Here is a 27,944-nt window from a genome sequence, read left to right on the forward strand (position 1 = left end):
TTGATAAAGCACATATTCTGAATCAATTTAAGTGGGAACCATCCAGGAACAATTTGGACCGAAGTCTTTCCACAGTTCTTTTGAAATTAATTTCTTACTTATTACTTGAAACACTGGCACATGATGTATAAGCCATTAATTAAAAAATGAATTTAATTTCTTATCATAATATTAAAAACAATATTGCGTACAACTTCTTTGATCTACTGCGAATGTTTAATATCATTTTTCTTTCATACAACAACTGATTTAAGAGATACTAGTATATGATTCACCGAGGTCTTATATAAATCCAATACCAGTTGCGACATATTTTCAAAGCGTCCTTATCGATGATACTTTGGGATTCTACAAACAGCTGAATCAAAATGTTTCTCGTCTGGCTTGGTATATTTTTGGCTACGAGAGCCGCCTTGGCAGAACGTCAGAATATTACAATTGGAACTATTGTAGCCGACAAAGATGAATTGCCCTTTGCCATTTATCTCACAGGGCCAGCTATCGAAATGGGAATGGAAAAACTTCAGGAAATTTTGGAAGAGGAAGCCAATATCACATTCCTCCTCAGTGTACCCCAGTCTCAGTGTGTGGCGGACAAGGTCGGTGCGATAGCGGCGGAAATGTACTATGTAGGGAACGTGTCAGCGTTCATAGGACCTGGTAAGTGCCTAATCATTCTCTTCATCCTACAAATAAACACATAAATGATCATGTTGCAAGTCAAGTGGAATGATTTTTTGTGCAGATTTTTTTCCTGTGCTTTACACTATTACACATTATCAACAATACAGAAGATTAAGTGAATATTATTTACTGAGATCCGTTGAGGCATTTTTTTTGCACTGTACGTAGGAAACATTTATTTCTAAAATTATCTTTGTATGTCAGAAATGGAAATTTCTGAAATTTACTTGGATGAATGACTTTATTGAACTATTTTTAAGGACAACTTCTGTTTGTGCTTCATATTTAGGTTGTAGTGCAGCAGTGGACGTGGTTGGGAGAATGGCTAGTTACTGGAATTATCCGATTTTGACTCCGGTCGGCACCAACGAAGATCTGGGCAACAAAGGAGATTTTAAAACTCTCACAAGGCTTGCCTACAACTATGCACAATTAGGACGATTTTATAGATACGTTTTCAAAGAATTTAATTGGACCGACATTACTGTTATGTATGATCTGATGGGTAAACGCACTCTACCAAGTAAGGTCCTCAACAGACTTATTGGGGAAAACCTACAAGTGGAATTTGAAAAAGCAGGGCTAAGATCCACACTTCTGAAGTTCGTTTCTGATTCGGAAAAAGATTACAACGAACTATTGACCACTGCAAGCACATCATCAAGAGGTTAGCATTGTACTCTTGGAAACGTATTCACAAAACAAATTTAAGTTCATAAAATGAGACATATGTTGTTTCTTTTGAAAGTACACCTTAAATCTTAATAGGGCGGGAGGGGGGGGGGGTTATAAAAAAGGGTGTATTGTCATGCAGGTTAGCAGGTTAACCCTTGTTATTAATGGCAATGCAAACAAACATTGCTAATGCAATACTTGTCCCCTACCTGCAAGTGTAATCTGGTTCCCGTTAAAAATTGAAAATGCCAGAATTCCGTCAAAAATCATTGAAGCGGGACGAAATGCAAACTTAATCTATAACTCATCAAGATACAGTCACATACAAAAATCAACTCAATATCTGCAAGCGTTTAGGAAAAAAGTGCGGAAAACCAAGTGGGACATACATAGACAGACATACAGACGGACGGACAGACGCAGAGGAAACCTATAGTCCCCTCTGGTTTCACCGGTAGGGGACTAATAAACCAAAATACGGTACAATGTACTTCTTTGTACATTTTATATATAACACCACGCAAAAGTCGGGATTTCCCGATGTTGCGTTTATCAGTAAGTTGTTGTAAAAGCTACAATGCACTAAATAATAAGAACATATAATGTTCTATTCTATTCGTAAAAATTCATGTTTGCTGTAGCACGAAAACAAAATGTGTATTGATCTCAATGTCTTTCAAATTTATCAACCTCTTTGAGGCGTACATATCTTCTACAAATTACATTTTTGAATATGCTTTTGATGAACAAAATTACATATTATTTCACAAAATTAACTCTTCTTTTTAATAATTCATATTATAAATGCGCCTATGTGTGAAGGAATACAATATCCTGGTGCTGATTTCATTTCAACGAGCATTTTGCCTGACATTTTATAATTTATTGACTATCAATAATGCAACTTTTAGCATATTTTCTCTTGCACTATTCTGGTTTTACGCGCACACGAATAGAAATGAATTATATTAACTGCAAATTATGTTTATTGAAAGACAATGTCGTAAAAAATTAATGTTCTAGGCAAAGTATATTGTAAACCCATTGTAATATATTTCATCTTTTAAAACTGTAATTCTAGAATGATTGCACTGTACTCAAAAGCTCTCAATAATATGGAAGGTTCCGCATCAATTGGAAAATTATTCCATTGTGAATCATTAAATTGATCAAAACTTCGAAGACAAATTTTCTTCAATACCAAAACTAGCATTACGTGTGATCTGTGTTTAATGTAAACCGATTCTTTCAGTGTTTGTGATAGCATGTGACAGTGTCGCTCTCCGAGAACTTATGATAGTGGCTCATTCCCGAGGGATGACGAACGGTGACTACGTTTTTGTGTATTATAAGGCATTTCGAGGAATTGGAAATGGGGACATTTCATGGAGAAAATCAGACGAAAACGATCGCGTAAAGTGACTTTCTTAATTAAAAAAAAAGATTATTCTTGAAGTGAATATTTATTACACATTCATGGATAAACCGCTTCATTTTTTGAAAAGAATTGAGCTTATTTTATAATATTTTAAATTTAAAAATAATTTTTGGACCAAAGTCAACAAACTGAATTAAGGAAATGTTGCACACACAATGCAAATTCTCTTTATTCCTAAAATTTCTTAACCTGCGAAATATTTCCTCCAATAATACTGAATGTTATACTTTACATGCAGATTGTGAAGAAAGCCTACGAATCTTTGCTTGTTGTTAGTTTGTTCAAACCAGCAAGTAATGAATTCAGAACATTTGAATCAAAGGTGAAAAACAGATCCATGGAGCTATACAATTTTAGCTTTGATGACCGAGGATATGATGTAAGTATAACATTTCATTTCTTGCACTACGTATGAATAATTTCTAAATGACGAGGTAAATTATTGACAAACAAATTGATGAAACAAGAATATAAACAGCCTCGTTTAAAGTCATTATTTCATAAGTTCTATGGCCGATACAATGACCTTATCAGCAAATACAATCTATCACTAAGTCAAATGGTGACTGACATTTTTCATACTAATTGTCAGTCCATTATTTACACACTGAATTGTCAACGGATTTATATTATTTCCCGATCATGACAAGGAGCACACGGCGGGTGTGAGCTGTCGGCAGGGAATACTCACTCCTCCGTGGCACCTGATCCCACCTCTGATGTTTAGAGGTCCATGTTTGCTATGCTCCCTATTTGTATTGTTTGAATGAACTTTTGTGATTGAATACTGTTCGTTATCTCTATATGTTTTACTGAAAACAATTTTTATAAGCAATAAACAATATTATAATAATAAATCGTGAAATATAAACTTGAATTAGATTTAATCATGTTTGCTTGAATATAAAGTACTTGATAAATGGTAGGCATGTTTTATATGAAGTTTTTAGGAGATCAAGTCTATCAATAAATCTGTCGGAATTCCCATGGGTTACATTTGCACCCCGTTATTAGCAGACCTATTTTTTTTAATCATATAAGACATAATTTATTCAGAAACTTCTACATGAAAAGAAGTCTCTTGTAGTGGCCTCCTTCAATTCATCATTTAGATATATATCGATGACGTTTTATTAATTAACAATATTAATTTTCATTCCTACGTTGATTCGATATACCCCTTTTAATTTGAAATAAAAGAGTCTGAAATATCTGTTTCATATATGGATATTTTACCAGAAAAAAAGTTTATGGTAACCTAACAAACTTTATGATAAACGTTATGGCTTCAATTTTTCTTCGACAACTTCCCTCATTTATTTAGGAATACACCATTGTCACCTGCATATAGAGTTTATGTCTCCCAGTTGATTCGATATACTCGAGATGCTCTACGTACGAACAATATCTAAAACGAGACAAGCTATTGACAAATAGGTACATGTAGATGAAACAAGAATATCAACAGTCTTGTTTTTAAGTCAATATTTTGCAAATTCTATGGTTGATACAAGGAACTTGTCAGCAAATAAATCTATCCTTGATTCGAATCTTGACTGACGTTTTTTTTTTTTAAAAAAATGTTAGGCTATTACTTTCGCACTGAATTGACTGCTGATTTTTCCGTTTGTAAGATCATGACAAGGAGCACACGACAGATGTGATCGATCCCTCGATGGAGAATGTTTACTCCTTCACCACACCTGATCCCATTTCTGATGTTTTTAGAGGTCATTGTTTGCTCTGCGTGAAATTTCTTTTGTTTCCGTGGATTTTTGAGCTTGATTATTGTTCGTTATCTTCATATTTCATGAAGATAAGAAACAATTATTATGCTCAAAAGTCAATTTAAACACTACAAATTGAGAGCAGAACACATAAAACCATCAGAAATCGGATCGGGTGCCATGGAGAATAACTTCCGGACTAACGGACAGAATGTCCCGTCTACCTGATCAATACGTAGGGCTCACGGCGGGTGACCGGTCAACAAGGGGTGCTTACTCCTCCTTGGTACATGGACTGGGATTCATAAAACTTCTTAGTATATTCTTAAGTTTTGAAAAAACACTTAATCTTAATTTTTCATGAAGAAACCACGCTATATCATCTAACTAGAAACTAGAAATGAGAAATTTATCAACTTGTAAGTTGCAAATGTGCAATGTTGATGACATTGCTATACATATCAGTTGTGATGTAATGCACATAGAACTAAATACCTCCATCACAAAAGAGTGCGCTTTTTGTTCTGGAAATTGTATGAGTTGCTAGCGTGACCTAACCTAAATAATCTAATTTTTTAGAATGAAACTTAGCTAAGAATGGCACTTAGAATTTATATGAATATGGCGTATGAATTTTTTTTAGCTAAAAATTTACTTTATACTTATGTGTGAATCTAAGCACAAGTCTTAAGTATGTTTATGAATCCTAGCCCTGATTCCACCTCTGGAATCTCCAGGGGTCTGTGTTGTGTGCCCTCTTCACATATTTGTATTGTTTTTGATTTTTTAAGTGAGCGATCAATGTTCATTATCTTTATCTTTTTTTTTCATAAGTATGCATCCTCTATAGACCTCTTACATCCGCCGCGAGCTTTTTTTTCTTGATCTGGTAAATCTGTAGACAAATTAGTATGAAAAAATCTGCTTAACAATTGGTTTTCGAAATGTCATTCAGTCTCCGACCTAACGATACGTTGTATTGCAAACGAAGTCATTTTATTGACCACAGGATTTGCGAATTGACTATAAATAGATTGAAGTTATCCTTGTGACATAAACTTATTTGCCAGTAGCCTTTGTCGTCGTAGAAATTGATCGTACACATAACATGCCTTTTGGGCATCGAATCAACCTGGAGACATATACATTATATGCAGGTGATTATGGCTTATTGCTATATAAATTATGGAAGTTGACAATAGAAATGTTGAAGTCATCACGTTAATCATAATGTTGAGTTAGATTGCCAACAATGTATTTCTCTAGTAAAACATCAAAAGATCAAGGGGCCTCTTCCAAAATTGTGAACTTTATGGCCCCTGGTTCAGGGGCTTATGTTGTGGAGTTGTCTTTTGAAAACATAGTGAAAATGCATTATGTCTATGATCCTGGGCATTTTGCAGATAAACTAAGTTTACAGTTATGATGAGCAAGGACACGTCTTCCAGATTTGTGAATTTCATTGCCCCCGGATAAGAGGTTCTGGTGTTTTGGCGGGGCTCTATTGTTTATAAAGTGAAAATGCATTGTTTCTTTGAAAATTTTCTTTGCTTCTGGGTATTTAGCAGATGAACTATGTGCATGATTATGATGAGCAAGGATGCATCTTTTTTCAGTTTGTTTTGTATTTTGGACATTGTAAAGCTTTAGATAATCAAACCTTGTCATCTACCTCAGAATAATGTCAATTAAAAAACAAGTCACAGAGACCTACTTTCTCAGTTATGTGTCAATTAAATTTCACATCTTTTATAGCTAAGATACTAAGAGGCTTAGAATTATCATACTTTGTAAGTTGATGCATCTTTTTGTTTAAGGAGTGTCAACAAAAAAGTAAGTCACTCTGACCTCCTTTCTGAATTTAATAGCTTATCATTTTATAAAAGTTTATAATATTTTATAAAATATTATGAAATATACTGGGCTTATGAAATTTAAATTGTTGATGCAACTTAACTCGAAGATAACAGTGATCTACTTTTTGAAATAATTTTTATTTTTTGTCAGATATTTTTAACTTGAATACCTAGAGGTCTAGGATCATCAAACCTGTCAGTTGATTTTCTTAGGATCTTGTGATATGTTGACCGAACACTAGGTCACAATGATCTACTTTTTGATATTAATGGTTAAAATTTCGAAATCCCTTCTACATTTTCAACACTATGTTATTCAGGATGAAGAAACCTAGAAAATTGGTGCAAAGTGGGCATGTGGATGTGTTAACAAAAAGGAGGTCAAAGTGACCAACAATATCAATTATCTTTATTTATTGTCAAATGTTTTAAACTTGCATACTAGTAATAAAAAGCCTAGAAACATTAAACCCAGGCAGTTGATGTGTCTTCGGACCTGGCAATTTGTTGACTCCAAAGTAAGTGACAGTAACAATGATGCAATTTATCAGAAAAGCGATTCTAGGCCATTGGTCCTCTTGTGTATGGAATTGACACTGATTAGGAGATAAGTTAATTTAACATCTATCTATAGATCGGTTTTCCCGAACTGTGGATTGCAAAAAAAGATTTAATGTGACTAAACCAAAATGACATGGAGATGCAAAGACTTACCCGAATAATTGAACGACCCAGCAGAATATTGCAAAAGGTAAATGTAACGAACAGTGATCAATCTCATAAATCGAGTGGAGAATACGGATCCTGAACAGGGCAACAACAAAGACCCTTGGAAACACCAGATGTGGAATCAGGTGCCTAGGGGAGTAAGCATCCCCTGTCGATCGATCAGATCCGCAATGAGCCCTATGTATTGATCAGGTAGTAATCTCTAATCAAATTTGATATAAAAATGACCATACAATTGGTACGAAATATATCAGACAAAACATGGCTCAACGATAGGCTGTAATTGCAAAAAAGTGATTAGAATTTGCAAACAATTACTTTAAACACCGTTGTTAAAATCCTTGTAAAAGTAATTTATTTATCAGTAGCTTGCCTCGGTGTAAAATTTGAACATACTCTTGTGTACCGAATCAGTTCGGAAACAAACTCCATATGCAGGTGATAGTGGAATATTATATACGAAAATTGACGATGAAAAAACCAAAGTCAACCCATTTGTCAAATTGTCACACAGTGTAGTTGTCAGTTGACACTTATCCTTATCGTCTTTAGTCAGTAAAAAATCCAAATATGAAAGAAATGTACATGAAGTAGACTCTATGAAGTCTTTGATATCGAGTTCACTGGGATATGTCGAGTCAACATATGAAGGAAAGTAAATATTTTGATAAATTAAAAAGTTGTCTTTGTATATATATATATATATATATATATATATATATATATATATATATACTAAGTAAAGGTTGGGTTGAAGACCGAACAAGAGTTTTTCCCTTCTCATGTAGAAGTTTTGCATAAATTCTGCTTCATAGGAATATAAAAACAGACCAGCTAAAAGAGGAGTACAAGTAGTGACCACGGAATTCCAATAATCTGTTTGCATTGAATTTATTGAAATTATTGACCATTTCTATAAATTTCATATACATCAGATTCGTAGAAATTTCAGAATTTTGCCCACGTAATTAAATGAAGTAATCAGTTTCTCCTTTGCATGTTTATTTTTTTTTTGTCTTTCTTAACAAAGTTCTTCCTTCGGACTGTACCACTTTTTATTCCTTTCTTTCCACTCAACTATATGATCTTTGTAAAAGTAAAGTCAATTGGTATGCAGAAAAATATTTGTTCAAGAGGTGAATCCTGTAAATGAATAAAAGCCGTGTATTTGTGGCGGTTTCACGAAGTCTTCTTTCATGTTGACTAATAATTTCTGTAGATTTAAGGGTTCTTTTTTATTCCCCCTTCATCATAAAAGAAAAATGGATTTCATATTATGCGAGATAGTTACAGGTCTTGAGAGTGTCTTTGATATGAAAAAAGAAATGAATAAGAGTTTAAAATAAAACCCGGTGACAAACGAGTACATGTTAAAGAACCTTTTTCATCCTTTGTACAAATTAATTTCTTCAAACCATGTGTACACTTTTACTACAGGAATAAATGCTCACCAAGTTTCTCTCTAACGTGTAACAGATATAAAAATAATCACTGGGTGGGAGTGATGAATAATCACTGTGTGAGAGTGATGGATATTATAGGGGCAATAGGAGAAATTGTTTTTATTTCTTGTTATAGGTGAATCCTTATGTTACAGCGTTCTATGATGCGTTCACGATCTACGGACAAGCCCTAAAAGAAACTATACAGGCTGGAGAAGATTATAAAAACGGGGAGATGATTAAGAGCAGGATCTGGAACAGAACTTTCCATGGTTAGTGAAATTACTTACATGCTGCAATTAAGAAACTTTTAATAAAACACATTTAAATTCAGTTTTTTTTTCTTAATAACCACTTTTCTTTAACAATAATAGATTATTTAAGATATAATAATTCAGTCTGAAATCAAGATCGATAACAATTTGCAATTCAATGAAAAGAAAATCCAACTGAAAAAAACAACAGTTGCATAAAGTTTTTTATCTCCTCGTTGGAAAGAAATAAAGGGGAAAAAATGTTGAAACATGAGCGTGGTTGCATTCCCTTGATAATAGTATGAAAAATGTGAAGGTAGCGAACAGTGATTGATCGAAAAACTTACAACAATGCAAATTTGTGAAAGGGCAAAAAAACGTACCCCAGGATATTCCAGAAGTTGGATCAAGTGCCTAGGAGAATTAAGCATCCACTGGTCGACATGTCACATCCGCCATGAACATTATGTATTGATCAGGTGGACAGAATAACCCCAGTCTAATCATATATAAAAAAAAAACAAGGCCTAAAAATTGGTATGGAATATGTTAGTCAAATACGATCCAATTATAGTAAGTATTTAATTACATGGTCATTATAACGACCAAAGAATCTACATGAAATGTATGGAGATAACGAACAGTATTCAAGCTCAAACGTCCATTAAAACAAAACAGATGTTGGAGCAGAGCAAACACGGACCTTTAAAACATCAGAGGAAGGATCATACGAAATTCTGACTTAATACGAGATTGTTGAAATCCATGCACTATCATCATATTTGTCAATAACCTGTCTCGGTTTAAAAATTCATTGTATTCAGAGCATGTTCATGAGTAGCGATGAGTTGGGAGACAAAAACACCATAAGCAAATGAAATTGGAATATTACTTGATTAATATAAAGTCATACAATTTAGATGTTAGTTGGCCCTTATCGCCTATAGTCACAAGGAAAACATCAAATTCAAATACCAAAATATGAAACAGATGTGGCAGAGTGATTGGAATAAAATAATTGGAATTATTAATAAATATTATATGTCCATAATTCAGGAGTAAGTGGAGAGATTCTTATTAATGCTAATGGTGACAGAGAAATGGACATGATGCTGTTGGATATGCATCCAAAATCGGGGGAATTCCAGGTATATGTTTTAAGCTTAGAAATATATCTTATTTATATTCTGTAATAAGTGTTATTTTGTCTTTTGCACTTTCAACTGTTTTTGAACTCGTGATAATTTTTAGGCAGTTGGATATTTTTACGGATCAAAAGGAAGGTTTGAATTTGACCCTGATGTCACCATACACTGGCCGAACAACAAGGGTCCACCAGCAAACCAACCTCGATGCGGCTTTACTGGAGATGCACCTGAATGTCAAATCACAGGTTAAAAACTAGTGGAACAATTATTGTAAATATCAAGTTTCTTTTTTATGATGACATTCTAGAACTTTACTGTTGAGGTTTTTCTTCCTCGGTTTCCACTGAAATCATCAGTTCTAGTGATAATTATTGTGTAATTGTTTTACTGATTTTGATTTCAGGGTTTCCTTTGATTGGAATCATATCAATTGTGTTCTCAGGTGTGATACTTCTCCTGGGCTTATCTGTTTTAATTGTTTACAGGTACCACTTCATTAATTTAATTATATAACTTTCAGGTTTTTAAGCTAAAATAGTTTTGATTCATCCATTATTACTGCTGAAGTAAGTTTGTCTATATACAGTGTACAGTATGGAAATATGTACATGTATATCTATACATATACTTTATCTTAACAAATTTAAATTATTTGGTAGGAGAATGAAAAACGAGTCAGAATTGTACAGCAACTGGTGGCGGATCCCTTGGGAAGAGATCATATGGATCTCCTCTGGTAAAAGCGAAACCTCTAGTATTGGGTTTTCTGTGTCTAAGGTAAAATATATTGAAATACTTTTAAATCGCACAATGCGTATGTACAAATTCAATAAATACAATAAAGTACTTTTAATGAAAAAATGGAGCTACAAAGTCTTTGGTGCGTTTTGGTTGAAGAACGAGCTCTATTATTGTTAATATTAATGTTTAACCGAGAGTGTTTGAATTGCTGATATTGCTCAATCACAGACTGCAAATTTACAATATTGGTGTGTTGATTTTACTTTCTAATATTTCTTTTTAACTTTTTGGATTATGGATTTTATATCATTTATTAATATACTTTACATTTCCTACTTTCCTTGAATTCTAAGGATAAGTTTTAGTATATGAAAGTGCTATGATGTATGACATTCAAACACGCCGGAAATTTCGTAGTTTTGATAATTTTCGGATGAAAGATGTTTCTATATAGGTTTTATGATATATCGATCTGAAACACTCTTGCATTATGTAAGTCATGAAAGTCAACCGAAAGTTTTAAGTTCCCTCAAATCTGTCTCCATGCCTCTTTATTATTAGAAGGAAATAACATTGCAAAAGTGTCATAAAAATAGAGTTTCGTATATTGACAGCTGAAGTCTTTGTGTGACGAAGAATTAAGCTTGGTTAAATACAGAAACACTCTGGTGGCCGTATATAAGGTTAGTTTTTATTTTTTTTTTTTTTTAAATCTCTCTCTCTCTTTCTATATATATATATATATATATATATATATATATTTCTGAGATGTCATACATTTATTCTTGCAGTCTAAAGAATGACCTTTGACAATGTCCGATATTAGTGAGCAGTCTGATATTAAGTGTAATATTAGATTGTTTAGGTGCTGATATCCTTCAAATTTGGACTGTTACTGAACACAAGTAATGAAAATGTGATTATTAACAAAAGTTTAATAGTACATGTACAATGATTATTTAAAACATAATTTTATGAATTGAGCATAAAAATTAGAAAATGAAAATATTAATCTTCAAATTAAATCGAATATACTATCACAAGAATTTCAGGAAATTGCGCCTGACCAAGCAAGGATTCAAACACAAGCCATCTGGCCTGAAATTGTAATAAACTTGTTAAACATCAAGCAGTGTTTTCATTTAGTGTTATTCTGTTGCCTGGGTCGAACAATTAATGAGTGGTAGTTAACTGCTATAAGCAGAATTTGCTGGTAAATCTGTCATTTTAACCATAGAAGAGTTCTAGTTATACATTGCGATATTATCAATTCGTATGTTATCTTTTATAAAGATATTCTCGATCTCTTATTAGAAATTAATTTACATTTAGCGTCTTATCAAAGTTTGCATCTGCATTTTCCTTTCCATTTCTTTATTACATTTACTATAATCCAAAGGATTGCTTAAAACCCAATGAAATTTCATCCCTACTTTCGATTCAAAAAAATTGCTTCATTTTTCATTAACACTTTTGTCAAAGCAACAAATGAAATTGAAAGGGCAATGTTTTAAGTAAAAACATCATATTAAACTATTTTTCATACAAAACTGTATTTAGCCATTACAATTATATATTATTAGGGGGCGATAAACGGATTGAGTAATCGGTCGGACGTCTCATCTAGATAATACTGTACTAGTTATAGAATCAATTACTTTTCAATCCTAACCGTATTCTGAATTAATTTACATTTTTTACACGTGACGTATAAGTTACGATAGCTATACATATTAGTGCATGTTATATAGGCAAAGTTTATCATAATTGTCATATTGTTTTTTAACTTCAGAATTTTTTAACAGTTATTCAGTTATCAGTCCAACGATTAAGAAATCATAATGCTGAATATTAATATTTTTACAAGTATTATGCCCCCGGATCGAAAGATCCAGGGGGTATATTGTTTTTGTCCTGTCTGTCTGTTTGTCTGTTTATCTGTTTGTCTGTTTGTCCGTTTGTCTGTTTGTCAGTTTGTCTGTTTGTCTGTCTGTCTGTTGTCAACTTTAACCTTGCCCATAACTTTTGATTGGTTGGAGCTATGACTTTCATATTTCACATGTGTATTCCTTGTGACAAGACCTTTCTTTGGGTACCATCATATTTGACCTTTTGACCTTGACCTTAGAGTTTGACCTTTTGCAAAATTTTATGAGACTTTAACCTTAGCCATAACTTCTGAACAGTTGGTGCTTGGGGTTCCAAACTTCACATGTGTATTTTTTGTGACAAGGCCTTCCTTTGGATACCAACAACTTTGACCTTTTGACCTTGACCTTGGAGTTTGACCTACTTTTGAAAAACTTAAACCTTGGCCATAACTTTTGAACAGTTGGTGCTTAGGGTTTCAAACTTCACATGTGTATTCCTTGTGACAAGACCTTCCTTTGGATACCAACCACCACTTCGACCTTTTGACCTTGACCTAGGCGTTTGACCTACTTTTGAAAAACTTTAACCTTGGCCATAACTTTTGAATGGTTGATGCTAGGGCTTTCATACTTCACATATGTAATCCTTGTGACAAGACCTTCCTTTGGATACCAACCACTTTGACCCTTTGACCTTGACCTAGGAGTTTGACCTACTTTTGAAAAACTTTAACCTTGGCCATAACTTTTGAATGGTCGATGCTAGCGCTTTCATACTTCACATATTTAATCCTTGTGACAAGATCTTCCTTTGGATACCAACCACTTTGACCTTGACCTTGACGTTTGACTTTTATTCAAAAAACTTTAACCTTCGCCATAACTTCTGAACAGTTGTATCTAGGGCTTTCAAATTTCATAGGTGTATTTCTGGAGACAAGACCTTTCTTTGGGTATCAACATTTCTTATATTTTGGCCTGGATTTTGACTTGCATTTGAAGAAACTTTAACCTTCGCCATAAGCTGCCATACGGGGGCATCAGTGTTTCACAAACACATCTTGTTTTTCATTTACGAGAGTCATTCAAACATACGTAGACTTTTGTCAAAACGTCATATTAAATCCAAATTAATACATTAAAAATTAAGATGTTTCTAAACAGGTTTTTATTATAAATATGATATCGGTCTGAAGCTTTCTTGTATTATGGAAGTTATGATATTTTTCCGAAGGTTTTGAGAGTTTTAAATTTCAAGGTAAACTTCAAATAATTAAAAAAAATATATATCATGATAAATAAAATCAAAAAGGACAAAAACACGTCAAATTATAGTGATTTACGAAAAACACATTTAAGGACCCTCTATACACTGATGAAAAATGCTTTTTGGACTTTGAGAAAATTATATAACAAAAAGGAGGATATTTTGAAATTAACTAACTCATTTTTAATATAGGGAGCGTGCCTTTGTCATTCAGGAAAAATCGTCAAAGACAATGAAGTAATAGAAAAGAAAAATTGCCTTCGCTTACTCAAATGGATAAAATACATGCAAATAAAGTTTTCAAATACTCTATCTTGGTCTAAAATAATGTTTAGAATACTTGGATTTATTTTAAATTATGTGATACAGTTCAGATTACAATTTTTTTCTACTTATATGTCAAATGGTGGGTCAGTCTAATTACACAAAAGTACCCTGAAAATAGGGTGCAGTGTAGAGAGGGCCCTTAATTATGTTTATAGTCGTATCTCAGTAAAATAAAATAAATTAAATCATGAAATTGTGTATATAAGCCCAAAATAAAAAAAATTCCTTTATTTCCCCTAACGCGACCGACCCAATTAAATCGCGCCGACTGAAAAGATTTTTTAAGTAAGATTATTCAAATATTTTTTTTTAAAATTTTATCAACTTTTATAAAATATCATTTCATCAAAATCCGTTTTTATCAGAAGGGTCGACATTGTTGGAAATAAATTGGTGCCCACATGTGGTCACAAAGGGTTAGTTTGTGTTATAAAACAACGGCGACGTAATAACCTTATGCCTTTAGCTTATTAGAATCTTACACTCTTGAAACATTTCGTTAATAAAATATATCATGACTAATTAAGAGTGTTTTGGTGATATTTACAAACTTGTCTTTTAAAATTAAAGTATGTAGTACATGGTAAGGCCCGTCTCATGACTATATGTACATTAGCAGACGAGGGGCCCACCTTATGAACACATCAATCAATTTCACTGCATTTTATTTATTTTGAGTTTTGATCTAATAAACGGTTCATCTATGTTCCTATGTTAACTATATGGGACGACAGGAGTTGTATATATACGTGTCTGCATATTTCATCCTGATGAACATTATTCAGACGTTATTTCTTAATGCCTTTTATTCATGGGTTAAACATCGTGACTATTACATCGTGTATGGCATTTTAATCATTTTAAGATATGGTTTCGATCAAATAAATATTGTTTACATACTTTTATGTACTCGGCACTTTTGGCCATTGAGCAGTGAGGGATCTTTTCTGTGCCAACATCAACTGCGACACTGGACCCAAGAATTTACGGTCCCATTTGAAGGACCAGTCTCAAAGTCCCTCATTGGGATTAGAACCTGCGACTTAAAATTAGATCCTTACTTAGGGACTCCAAGACGAAATGCTCTAGAACCACAGCACAACACAAGGCCATTGAAAAAGAAAATTGCATGTGTTAACACTTGAAGCTAATAGTAGGTTTGAATAATATACTTGGATGTCCGGTTTTGCGTATCTGAAAATCTTTTTGAATATTCGATATCAATAAATTTACATTGGAGTGGGTCTCACAAGTTCAATTGAGTAATAGTTGCGAATTAATTTTCCCTATTACTGTTAAATGGTCTTTGTATGATATTCTGTTAACAAATCGCTTTCTTTTTTAATTTTCTTGATTATAAAGGTATTCCATCAAATCTCAGAATGTATTTTCAAAGCTGCTGTCAGAAAAAAAAAATATTTACCTACCTACCTATCCAACTTGAGATTTAAGGGTCGGGTTAGGGGAAACAAAGATATTTTTAATGATAGCCTAATTGATTGATTCTATGTTGTTCGATAATTTTTCACTCATAGAGAGATGTCACTATATACCGTTGAAAGGCTTCAAATTTTGACCTTTACTCGGCACTCAGGGCCATTGAGCAGTGAAGGTTCTTTATCGTGCCAACGCCTATCATGACACAGGGCCTCGGTTTTTAAGGTCTAATCCGAAGGATCCGCAACTTTCACTTCAAAGTGCCGGGCGCTTAGCGAAGGAACAGTTGCTACCTATATTTTATTGACCTAGGTCAGTCGCAGCCGTGATTCGAACACACGACCTTCCGATCACGGAGCAAGCGCTCTACCGGCTGAGCTACCGTGACGGTTGAAATTGTGTATAATTAAAACATTTCACATGCAAATTCTCAATGTTAAATTTGGTTTTTAAAGCAAGATTCAATTGCAGAAAACAGGCAGTCTTCATTAAAATAATAATAAAAATAATTAAAAGTGAAGTTGCAAGACATCACAGAGCAGCGAGTTAGCAATACATTTGTATGTTGCACTCGGGAAAAGTCCGAAATAAACTTTGGAAATACTGGTGGAAGCAGAAAGGGAACTGTGCATTTGTGTATAGATGGCAAAGACAGTTTTTTTTTTGGTGTAGAGACTCTGTATCAGACGATGGTCAACTCGAGAGGAAACAGATTATCAGTAAAAAAAATCTCATGAAAAGAATAAGTAAATCAGACAAAGCGATGGGCACTTTACTGCTGCTGAACTTGTTAAAGCAGAGTATTTGGAAAAAAAAAATCAAACTAACATAAGTCTTTTGAAATTGCTGGCAAACTAAGTCAAGTGGTATAGGAAGGTGTTTTGCAATGTGCCAAAGATCATGTGTGAAATTTAGAGTGGGAGTATTTTTCAGAAACTGTCATGCTGGTTTGTTTTTGACGTTACAATGTTGTCAGTAGTGCTCTGTGGTGGCCAAACATGATGATTTTAATTTTAAATACCATGAGTTCTATTTACTCAATAGGAATGAAACCTCCACACATCGACAAATTTTTTTCTTCATATGACAATATGAAGATCTAAATTTCTGGCTAAAAAAACAATATGACGATAATTTGAATATGACTACGTATTGTTTTGAATGACCCTCGTACATTCCTTTAAGTAAAATCTTCAAGGCACATTTCTTTGACCTCTCATCCTTTTCCTTTTTCCTTGGACGTAATTTAATGTGTTATTTTGTATTTAAAAAAAAAAAAAGACTGAGTGTCTTTATTTGCTTATCAATCTTTTGCATATTCTAAACAAAATTCTATTGTGTTCCATCACAATCAACTTTTTCTATTTTCAGTATCGTTGTAGTATAACATATTTTACGCTTTTGAAAAGAAAACATACTTACAGTAAATGTCAAGCATCTGTTATTCCATCAGGGGGCAAAGGTGTCTCTTTTCAAGTTCAACAGGAATGCGTTGCCTACCACAAGAGAATTCCTTTTAGATTTATTACAGGTATGGGATACAAATGAAGATAGGAATATGACAAATATGCACTGAAGTATTTGTTGAAACTGATTGTATTGTTTTTCTTTAAGAATTGCAAAGTTTTTATTTTTCCATTTAGAGTATTTATCTTTAATGCATAAACATTATCAATTTGACTTAAATTTACAGTTTGTAGATTAGAATACATCGAGTACATTTTTTTTTTTTTGATTTTAGAGCTTGAAAGCATATATATTTGACTAAATGTTTTTTTTTTTATTTCAGCTTAGAAACATAAACTGTAACAACTTGACAAAATTTATCGGACTAACCGAGAGTACCTCAGGTGTTTATGCTGTGAATGAATACTGTACCCGTGGGGATTTAAGGGTATTTTGTTATGAGCACAAACATCAAATGTTTCAACTTTTAATTATCTGATCATACTGTGTAACTCAACTTTTCATTATATATTAATTATATATTTCTAAAAAATAAATATACTTATTTCTTTAAATCCAGACATTACTTAATGAGATATGATTTTAACTTCTTTAGATACCTTGCAAATAAGAATAAGCAGCATGTAGCACAATCTGAAGTTCTATACTGAGTTGAACTTGTCAGAATAATTGTCAAAATATCTTATTTTTTCCTTGAAGGATATTCTAAGTAATGATTCCTTCACACTGAATTGGGAATTTCGAGCGTCCTTAATCTGTGACATAATTCAGGTAAAATTTAGAGTTTGTGATTTTTCTTAATATTAACAATATGAAAAGGAAAAGTTTGAAACAATCAAAAAAATTTCACGTGTATTTGGAATAAAATTGAGTGATGCTCTCAGGTATAATATCGAAACAAGTATTATTAAGTCATTAAATAAGTGCTTAATCTGCAGGCAATGGACTACATCCATAGCTCCAACGTCAAATATCACGGTCATCTGACTAGTATGAACTGTGTGATCGACAGCCGCTTTGTTTTAAAAGTTACAGAGTTTGGAATACAGTCTCTTAGAGATTTTTGTATAGATATTACTGATAAAGGTAATGAAAACATAAATATTAACAGTTTTTTCTTTATAACCAGATTGTGCAAATTGATTGTCTTTACCAAAATAGTAATGTCCAATGAGATTTCTTTGTTTTTTAAAACAGGTAGGACAAAAATGCAAACCATAATAGTTAAAGACTGTAGTTTTATATATATATATATATATATATATATATATATATATATATATATATATATATATATATATATATATATATATATATATATATATATATATATATATATATATATCCATATATGTGGTCAGTTTTTGTATGCCCAATCAGACTCATTTTAAGTCTTTCGCAAGCACTGGTAATCACCATAGGAAATCTGATATAATGTAGTAAGTCGAAATAATCTAGAATCAAAGTCATAACATGAATAAAAATCTTACTAGATATACAGAATTTAAAAGATTCCGGAAAATAACAAGTTAGCTTTTACCCTGTCCTATCGTATTTAAAACGTCACAGATACTCTGCTGGTTGCCCCTGAGTTACTTCGTAAACCAAAAGTTGAGAGGGATGTATTGGAGATGCAGTATGCTGATATTTACAGCTTTGGAATTATCCTATATGAAATATTGTCACGTAAAGAGGCATTCGAGGACGACAAAGAATTTCTCTCGTTTGAAGGTTCGTAAAAAAAGTGAAAAAAAAAAAATTCAGGTGAATGGTTTAATCATTCTCCTTTGTATGTCTGTTTTATGAATATCAAGCTTTGAATTATTTCTAAATTTGCCTTAATTTTTTTTTTGTTTTAATGACTTTCACAATCAAATCCACCTGAGTTTCTATATTTTCAGAAATAATTAGAAAGCTAAAGGAGGTTGATGAAACACCATTCCGCCCAAGGTTAGATGTTGCTGACGCTGACAAAGAAATGGTAAATTTAATGAAGGCTTGCTGGAATGAAACCCCTAAAGCTAGACCAACTTTTACTGCAATCAAAAAAGAAGCTTCACGATTGCACTGGTAACGAAACTAATATTGCTACATAGATTTTGAATTCCATGCTCTATATATTTTTGACCTTTAAAGACGTTAATATAAGTATTACAAAAAGATCAATGTTTAGAAAATGATGTTCTCTTTAATGTTGAATTGACCGGATATTCATTAAACCTTCCAATATTCCACGGAGAGATTTTGAAATTGTCTTACTTCAACTTAAAATAAAGGGGTCATAAATCACAAATAACTAAAATACCGTACAAAATATTTATATTTCTATGCCACCATTCTTTCACCTTATTATTTTTGCAAGCAGCAAAATTGCAATAATCATCGATTTTTTCAGTTTAATCACTTTTCACTTTGATAACCTTGATTAGAAAAACTGTATAATGTAGTAAATTTGAACACATTAAGAAGAAAAGTGAAAGTTATTCGAATAGTTTCATTTACAATGAATTTCATGTATCATCAATATATATATATATATATATATATATATATATATATATATATATATATATATATATATATATATATATATATATATATATATATGCCCTTCTAATATTTTGTTCGAAGGGATAAAACTGGTGATAAGTTTTTGGATAATCTTCTATCCCGGATGGAAGAGTATGCTAATAATTTGGAAGATTTAGTCGAAGAAAGAACACAAGCATTTTTAGAAGAAAAAAGAAGATCAGAGGAGCTCCTTTACCAAGTTCTACCAAGGTACAAACTGAGTAATTGTATAATGATACACCGTTCTAAAAGACCTTTTCACTACGATTAACCATTTGTTTTTGGAAAATAAATACAGTATGAAGATTTTTAAAGATTTTTCATATATATTCTTATGTAAAACTTTGATCCTCCATTGTGACCCCACCCTACCTCCAGGGGTAATGATTTGAAAACACATGAATGTACACCACTTGAGGATGCTTCCCTGTAAATATGACCAATCAGCGCTTTGCTGTTCTTTAGAAGAAGATTTTTAAAAAAAATTTTTTTCTATATATTCCTATGTAAAACTTTGCTCATCCACTGTGGCTCCACCTTACCCCCGGGGGTCATGATTTGAACAAACGTAAATCTAGACTACCTGAGGATAATTCCACATGAGTTTCATCTTTCCTGGCCTAGTGGTTCTTGAGAAGATTTTTAATGATTTTTCCTATTTATTCCTATGTAAAAATTTGATCGTCCATTGTGGCCCCACCCTACCCCTGGGGGTAATGATTTGAACAAATTTAAATCTACACTACCTGAGGATGATTCCACATGAGTTTCATCTTTCCTGGTATAGTGGTTCTTGAGATGAAGATTTTTAAAGGATTCCATTAATTTTTCACTAATTTGTAATTTTCTCCCCTTGGAAGAGGGCGTGGCCCTTCATTTGACCAAACAAACCTGAATCCCCTTTACTCAAGGATACTCTGTGCCAAGCTTAGTTGAAATTGGCCCAGTAGTTCTGGAGAAGAAGATGAAATTGTGAAAAGTTTACAACGACATCGACGCCGACGACGACGACAACGACGACAGACAACGGACAAAATTTGAGCAGAAAAGCTCATTGGATGGAGGAGTGAGCATTCCCTGCCGACCGGTCACACCCGCCGTGTGCTCCTTCTCATGATCTGGAAAACGGAAAAATTCGTCGAGAATTCAGTGTGTAAATAAAGGCCTAACACCTAGTATGAAGAACGTCAGTCAGCATTTAACTTAATGACAGGTTGTTTTTGCTGACAAGGTCATTGTATCGACCATAAAACTTGCGAAATGATGACTTCAAACGAGACTGTTGATTTCCTTGTTCTTCAACATGTTTGTCAATTTTAGAAATTGTTCATACAAAGAGCGTGCTCTTGCGTATCGAATCAACCCCATATGCAGGTGATAAGGGTATATTGCTACTAATGTAAGGGGAGTTGACGATTGAAAAATTGAAGTCATTCCTTTTATCATAGAGCTTTGTTGTTAGGTTACCATTTAAGTTTTTTCTAGGAAAATATCCAAACATGAAACAGATGTGTTAGAATCTGTGGTATCTCTAAAACGCAATTCAAATAATGAGCTTACAAACAAAGACAATGTTGTTACCTGCTTTATCAGCGGGAACCAGTACATACTGATCGTATAATCGTTCTAATTTTTGTTTCAATTCTGCATTGTCGAAAACTGAAGGATAGATGGTTTTCATATTGCCCCTAAATCGCTTAATGCGCTATTTCCACATCCATCTGATACATTTGATCCATTCTGACAAAGTTTCAAGGTCTTTTCTTCATATTTGACCCATCGTCTGGCGTAATCTTCTACTGAATTCATAATATTTTTGAAATTATGTCGCCAGTTGAAAGATGGAGGTTCCCTAAACTTTTGCCCTTTTATAATAATTTTTTTTCTTCTCGTATTTTCTTCCGCGAAATGTGACGGTTTAAATATCTTATGATTTGCAATGGTCCATAATCACAGATCCGATCCTGTATTCTGGTGTTGAAGAATCCAAATATGGACTTCCCTTGACCTTTACAAATAGACTATTCAAAACTTTCAAAGGGACACAATAAAGTTTGGTGCGAATATTATGAGTGCCTAACTGTTTATTTACATAAGGTAGTAGTGAATCAAAACAGGCATCGTGTAAAATAGACCGATGTCCATGACTACGCTTATGTCTCTGTATACTGTTACAAAGTCCCATCACATAGTTCCTCTAAAGCATTTAAAATTTAAATTTGAATGTCTCCCCTCTCCCTGTCTCTCTGACATTCAACCGATATTTCATTCATTTTTCTATTTTTATTTATAAACATATGAGATTATTGTGATTTTGTAGGTATGTCGCCGATGAACTAAGAAATGGTCGAATGGTAGATCCCGAGGCATTTGGTTGTGTTACAATATACTTCAGTGACATTGTTGGATTTACGTCCCTTTCATCCGAGAGTACCCCAATGCAGGTATATTCAGGACAAGATCAAGAAAATAAGTTTACACTGTCTTTTTGGTGCGAGATCCATTATGACGTCATTAATTTTAACTTCTTATCCTATACTTTACGGCTATAACTGAATTATGTAGAAAATGAAGCAATTTTATTAAATTCAATTTGAATTCCATGTCAAAAGTTATCCAGATACTAACATGCGTGTACATTCACTTAAATATTATTTTAAGAAAAGGTCAAGAATTGAAAAATATCGTTTTCTAAAAGACGGAAGGCAATCTGGATACATTTGTTTAATCGAATATGGAAAAACTTCCAAACTTTTATCTAGTGTTTTCTTCATTTTCTTCATTTCTCATTGACCGTTCACGGTAGCTCAGTCGGTAGAGCGCTCGCTCCATGATAGGGAGGTCGTGAGTTCGAATCTCGGCCGCGACTGACCTAAGTCGATAAAAAATGGGTAGCAACTGTTGCTTCGCCATGCGCTCGGCACTTTGAAGTGAAAGCTGCGGGTCCTTCGGATGAGAACTTAAAACCCGAGGCCCCGTGTCACGGCAGGCGTTGGCGCGATAAAGATCCCTTACTGCTCAATGGCCCTGAGTGCCAAGTAAAGGTCAAAATTTGAAGCCCTTCACCAGTATATGGTGACGTCTCTATATGAGTGAAAATTCTCGAATGGGACGTTAAACAACATACAATCAACCAATCAATCATTTCTCATTGAAATTTTGACTTTATGTTACCAATTTAGGTATAGTTATAAAGTATTACTATAGGAACTTTTTTCTTCAAAGGATCAGTGCACTTAAGCTATGAGAGTTGGATCCCGGTGCTTTGCCAATAATAGATTTCCGAAATTTATAAACTTTTTGAATCAGAATTATTAAACAATATCTTAAGAGCAGGGTTTGATATATTATATCACATAAAAATATTAATAAATGCCGAGCGACACTGGTTTTTGCGACAGGGGTCTAGCAGTTTTGTCACATTTCTACTGTTATTCATATGCATACCAGTTTTCAACGACATTGTCTACATCGAGCCGCAACTTGTCCATTCTTCTCATTTGCACAGAATGTGTATTTTGATTTAAACTTAAACATATCCAAAGGGCAATGTTGGACAATTTGCGGCTCATATGTATTTTTTTTTTTTTTAAAAATTCTCCAAACTACGCTCGGGTTAGCTACTAAATTAACAGGTCACCGAGTGTCAACCTATTTTACCTGTTTGATATTATAATCACTTTACTCACGTGACATTCCACTGTTCGATATGCTTTCATTGTGTCTGTCAATGGACTTCAGGGCTGTACACATGTATGACTATGTATTGACTTTTAATACGGTGAATCCTAAGATTTTTGAATCTTATAAAACTGTATTAAGAATAGGGCAATGCTCTATTTCTTAATACAAGTCTTAACTTACCTTTCATATTTAAACAAATCAAAAGTACTCACATTGTGGTCATCCTATTTTTATCATAACAAAAAAAGCACATGGTAAATAATGGTCGACTTTAGCATGCAGTAAAAATATCGAAAAACTCTTTGCTTTATGGGAAGATCAAAAGGAGTAACTACATGTAATTGTAAAAGTTGCCCAAATGCAGCGTTATCTATTTTAAAGAAGTTTTTATAATTACTGGGGTCTTCTCTTTTGCACCTCATCTAGCGATGCATTATGTGCACCAAGTACATATACGAGTGTTCCGCCGCTGTTTCCATTACGATGGTTTTTTTTTCAGTTTTAATGCAATGCATAATACGATAACAGATACTGAGACAGAACCTCGTTTTCCATTATTGAGAGAGAGAGAGAGAGAGAGAGAGAGAGAAATATTGCGAGGGAAACACGTAGAAATCCCTAAAGTCTATTAACAATCTAATAAAACGTATAAAGGTGTGTACAGGAAAGTATTATAATACAAATATAATACTTGTATTATACAGTAACTACAAATCTCACCGTTTGTACCGGTCTGAACAACTTCAAAATAATGAAGAATTTTGCGAAAATTTTATTAGGGTCTTAAAGTTTACCTTGTCTTCTTTCACTAAATTGTGTTTTTTGTTTGGTATTTTGAGGGAAATTCTGGTACTGCCAGTGCAAATCAAGTGCACGATTAGTATATAGCTGTGTTAGCTCATGTCGCCTCTGTATTATGGTCTGCAGGCATCTACAGACACATCCCTAAACACTAGTATCATACCTGACAATATTTGGATTGCCGAAATGAAAGAGATGTTGAAGACATAAGCGAGTGATTATCGATATAGTAACGTTGTAGAATTTTCGTTGACCATGTTTTTTAATCTGAAATATACTTGTTCCGTCAATAAAATGCTAATTTAAATTACAGATAGTTTGTATTTCTTGGAGTTTTCATGTTAACCTAGCGACTCAAATTTCAAGTTAAAATTTTATATTTTATTTCCGAATGTTATTTATCTATACATGCATATAATAAAAATATGTATTACTGTGAGTACTACATACATGTATAATTTGATTCACTACACGTTTGTATTACTCTACGTACTACATGTACAGTGAATTACGATTAAATGTAGTGTGACATCGAAGTCATGTACATGTGAATCTTTCTTAAAACGTACATTCATTCTTTGAATTGAAAAGCATTCAGCATATAAAATGAAAAATGATAAAGCTAAAGAAAAATGAGGGGGCGTTTTTTATCATATACGAAAACTTAAGATTGATCTAATTCGGTGCTAGGCATCAAACATATGGTTACTAATCATGAAAATGAACAATATGTATGGCCATGAATCATTTATTATTTGTGTGAATCATGAAACTACACAATCTTTCTCTCCTCCATTTAAATTCATACTGTAGAATCAATTTGGAAATAATGTGTAAATGTTTACATTCCACTTCCATGCGATTTAAATATCTCCGCCCATTTGCGGGTACTTTAAATTCGAAAGTGGTCCAGTTCAAATTTCCGGAATTTAAGGCTTATACATGTTCATTTCAATGACGTTGTGTGAAATTATAGCAATATGTTTAGCAAAATATTCGAAGTATAAATATCAAAAGCATATGTATGCACAATAATCATAGATTAACTTAGCAATATAGTCTAATTTAAGGCTTAAAATGGGTGGCCGGAAAGGCTCCAAATGACACTCTAAAGTGCACTCATTCTTTGATAAATCTGTAGGTACTTGCATTTTGTTGATCTTGACTTTAAACTCTCAATATTATTTGGAAATCATATTCATTTTTCCATTCCATAAAGATAGAAGGATAGCGAAAAACCGATTTCTTTTCCTGAAAAGTTATTCTGCGAAAACTTGGGTTTAAGAGCAAGAAAGTAAGTAAACAAGAAACCTACTGTTCCTATAAGCTCCCGTTTTAATACCGATTCTAAATCTGTACTGATGATAAAATGAATCTGGAATCTTGAATGGGATATAAAAATAACAAAAAATGATTTACACTCTTTAATTAATCTTTGTAATACTTCTACACTTTTCATTTAAGGTTGTCGATCTGTTGAACGATCTATACACCTGTTTTGATAAAATCATTGAAAATTATGATGTATACAAGGTAAGTGAAATCTCAGTCGACAAAATTATAGCACTTCAGTTACAAAGTGAAAGTTTTATTTGAAGAAAAGGATTTCGTATCTTTGTGACAGAGACCAAAAACAAATATACACAGTATAATCATATTCATCATTGGAATATTAGAAAAAAATGGATAATTTTGTTTATAAATGAAATATTTTTTATTCAGGTAGAAACAATTGGTGATGCGTACATGGTCGTGTCTGGTCTGCCAGTACGTAACGGTGACAGGCATGTCGTAGAAATAGCCAGAATGTCTACTGCCATACTAGATAATGTAAAAATATTTAAAATACGTCACAAACCGAGTGAAAAATTACGTGCTCGTATAGGGTTGCATTCAGGTAAATTTACATTTGAAAGTGTTATTTAAATCTTTTTAAATATTTATTTTTTAAAATACATTAAACATTAGATATTACTTGCGAATGCTGGAAGCATGAAATGGGATAGGGGTGGGTTTTTGGTAACCACTGTCTCTCCACAAGGTACATTATCTCAAAATATAATATTGTGAAAATTTTAAGTGAAACGAAAAAGGTAAGCTTTTGGGGACATCCGATAAGGAATATGCAATGTTTTTTCTTGATTTTCACCATAACACAATAATTGATTCGAAAGTCTCATTGGCGAAGATATTTGCGCCTTAATGTATATCTTGTCTGGAAGGTTGTACTCCACTTTGAATTGTTAATGATTAGAAAATTTCAACTTAACTTTGAACGTTTTCATCACAATATTTTCCATTTTGGATATTTTGCTAGAAAAAGACGTTGGTAACTTAGCAGCAAAACTATATGATAAACGTGACGATTTCGATTTTTCTATCCTCGACTTCCCTCATTTAAATAGCAATGTACCATTATCACCTGACAAGAAGCACACGGCGGGTGTGACAGGTTGACAGGGGATGCTTACTTGGCCATGGCACCTGATCCACCTCTGATGTGTTAAGATGTCCGTGTTTGCTCTTCTCCAAATCTGTATTGTTTTAATGGACTTTTGAGCTTGATTAATTTTCTTTATCTTCATATTTCATTGAAGAGTTTAGAAAGATATCCTGAATTCAGCTCCAAAACTATAATATGGGAATGAATTTAAGGCTTCTTACTAACATTATTCATAATATTTTTATTTTTGATATTGAGGACCCGTTTGCGCTGGTGTTGTTGGACGAAAAATGCCACGATATTGTCTTTTTGGTGATACAGTAAATACTGCCTCTCGAATGGAGTCAAATGGGGAGGGTGAGTACATTTCATAACATATATTTTTATTATCGGAAGCTTTTCCTCTGATAACTTGCGCTTTGATTATATACTGTTTAGTTTTATAATTCTTCAAATGATATCAAAAAATGTTCATCTTATTTAAAATTTGCAGAATGCTATTTTTGAAATACTTGATAATGTACATGTATTAATCAAGGATACTTAACAGAATTTGTTTAAAAAAGAACATTTTATCAGAGCACTTCATTTTAATAGCGGCTGCTGTTTATATGGGTTAGAATCTAACATTCACTTCAGTCAAAGGTAAAATGTATATAATTCATTTTGTAAGTATTATTGCTTGCATTCTTAAATAGCAATGAGAATACATGTAAGCGAATCTACTAGAAATCTTCTTGCTGACAACCAAGACTTTGAGCTGGAGGAAAGGGGGCAAATACCTGTAAAGGTAAACGTACACGAGTCTTAAAACTTGATGTCTCTGTAAAGTGTTTTAAGGCTTGATTCAGCTTTTATGGTTGATAGGATGCTAATTTTGTTTTAAAAATATTTTTTGAAAAATTAAGACAAATATTCCAAAATAACTAGCATATTAAATGGAAATCTGGGTGATCGACACCGATAAGGTTAATTGAACAGAAACAAATCGGATAAACCTTTTAAATGAATTTCAAACCATAATTAAGAATCTAAGATACATGTATGTATTTCTAGGGCAAAGGTGTAATGAAAACATACTGGTTAAATCGCAGAGATGGAATCCGGCTTATCTAAATTAATTTGGCGTTTTGACTGATCAACATTTATCTGGTTTGTTGAATTGATGTTAACGATATTACAATGCAGTGATACATTTGACAATCCTCTGATGTTCATAAAATACTTAAATTTATATGTAAATTACATTTTGTATGTTTTTAACTTCATGCAATTTTATGTGATGAATAAGATGCATGAAATTTTACAAAGATTGTTTATTTGTGATGTAAAGAACTGCATGTATTTGAGCGATAGAATATGAAAATAAATTCTTATCAGTA

The 27,944-nt window shown here is 32.9% G+C and overlaps 1 protein-coding gene across 1 annotated transcript; it reads left to right on the forward strand.

The window, feature by feature from the left end:
- Window positions 1-337: 337 nt before the first annotated feature.
- LOC133191231 (atrial natriuretic peptide receptor 1-like) lies at window positions 338-27,910 on the forward strand. Its single transcript, XM_061326984.1, has 23 exons — window positions 338-660; window positions 974-1,351; window positions 2,612-2,772; window positions 3,036-3,176; window positions 8,688-8,823; window positions 9,862-9,953; window positions 10,057-10,198; window positions 10,357-10,438; window positions 10,613-10,730; window positions 11,309-11,377; window positions 17,050-17,127; window positions 17,386-17,490; window positions 17,763-17,834; window positions 18,002-18,149; window positions 18,633-18,794; window positions 18,965-19,133; window positions 19,695-19,844; window positions 21,955-22,078; window positions 25,584-25,652; window positions 25,842-26,016; window positions 26,821-26,919; window positions 27,261-27,352; window positions 27,619-27,910. Exons 1-23 carry the CDS (start codon window positions 369-371, stop codon window positions 27,676-27,678), a joined length of 3,114 nt encoding a protein of 1,037 aa, XP_061182968.1. The 5' UTR covers window positions 338-368; the 3' UTR covers window positions 27,679-27,910.
- The last annotated feature ends 34 nt before the right edge of the window (window positions 27,911-27,944 follow it).

Source organism: Saccostrea echinata, unplaced genomic scaffold (genome assembly GCF_033153115.1).
Source record: "Saccostrea echinata isolate AGI-Se365-2 ecotype Australia unplaced genomic scaffold, CSIRO_AGI_Sech_v1 ptg000023l, whole genome shotgun sequence".
NCBI lineage: Eukaryota > Metazoa > Mollusca > Bivalvia > Ostreida > Ostreidae > Saccostrea > Saccostrea echinata.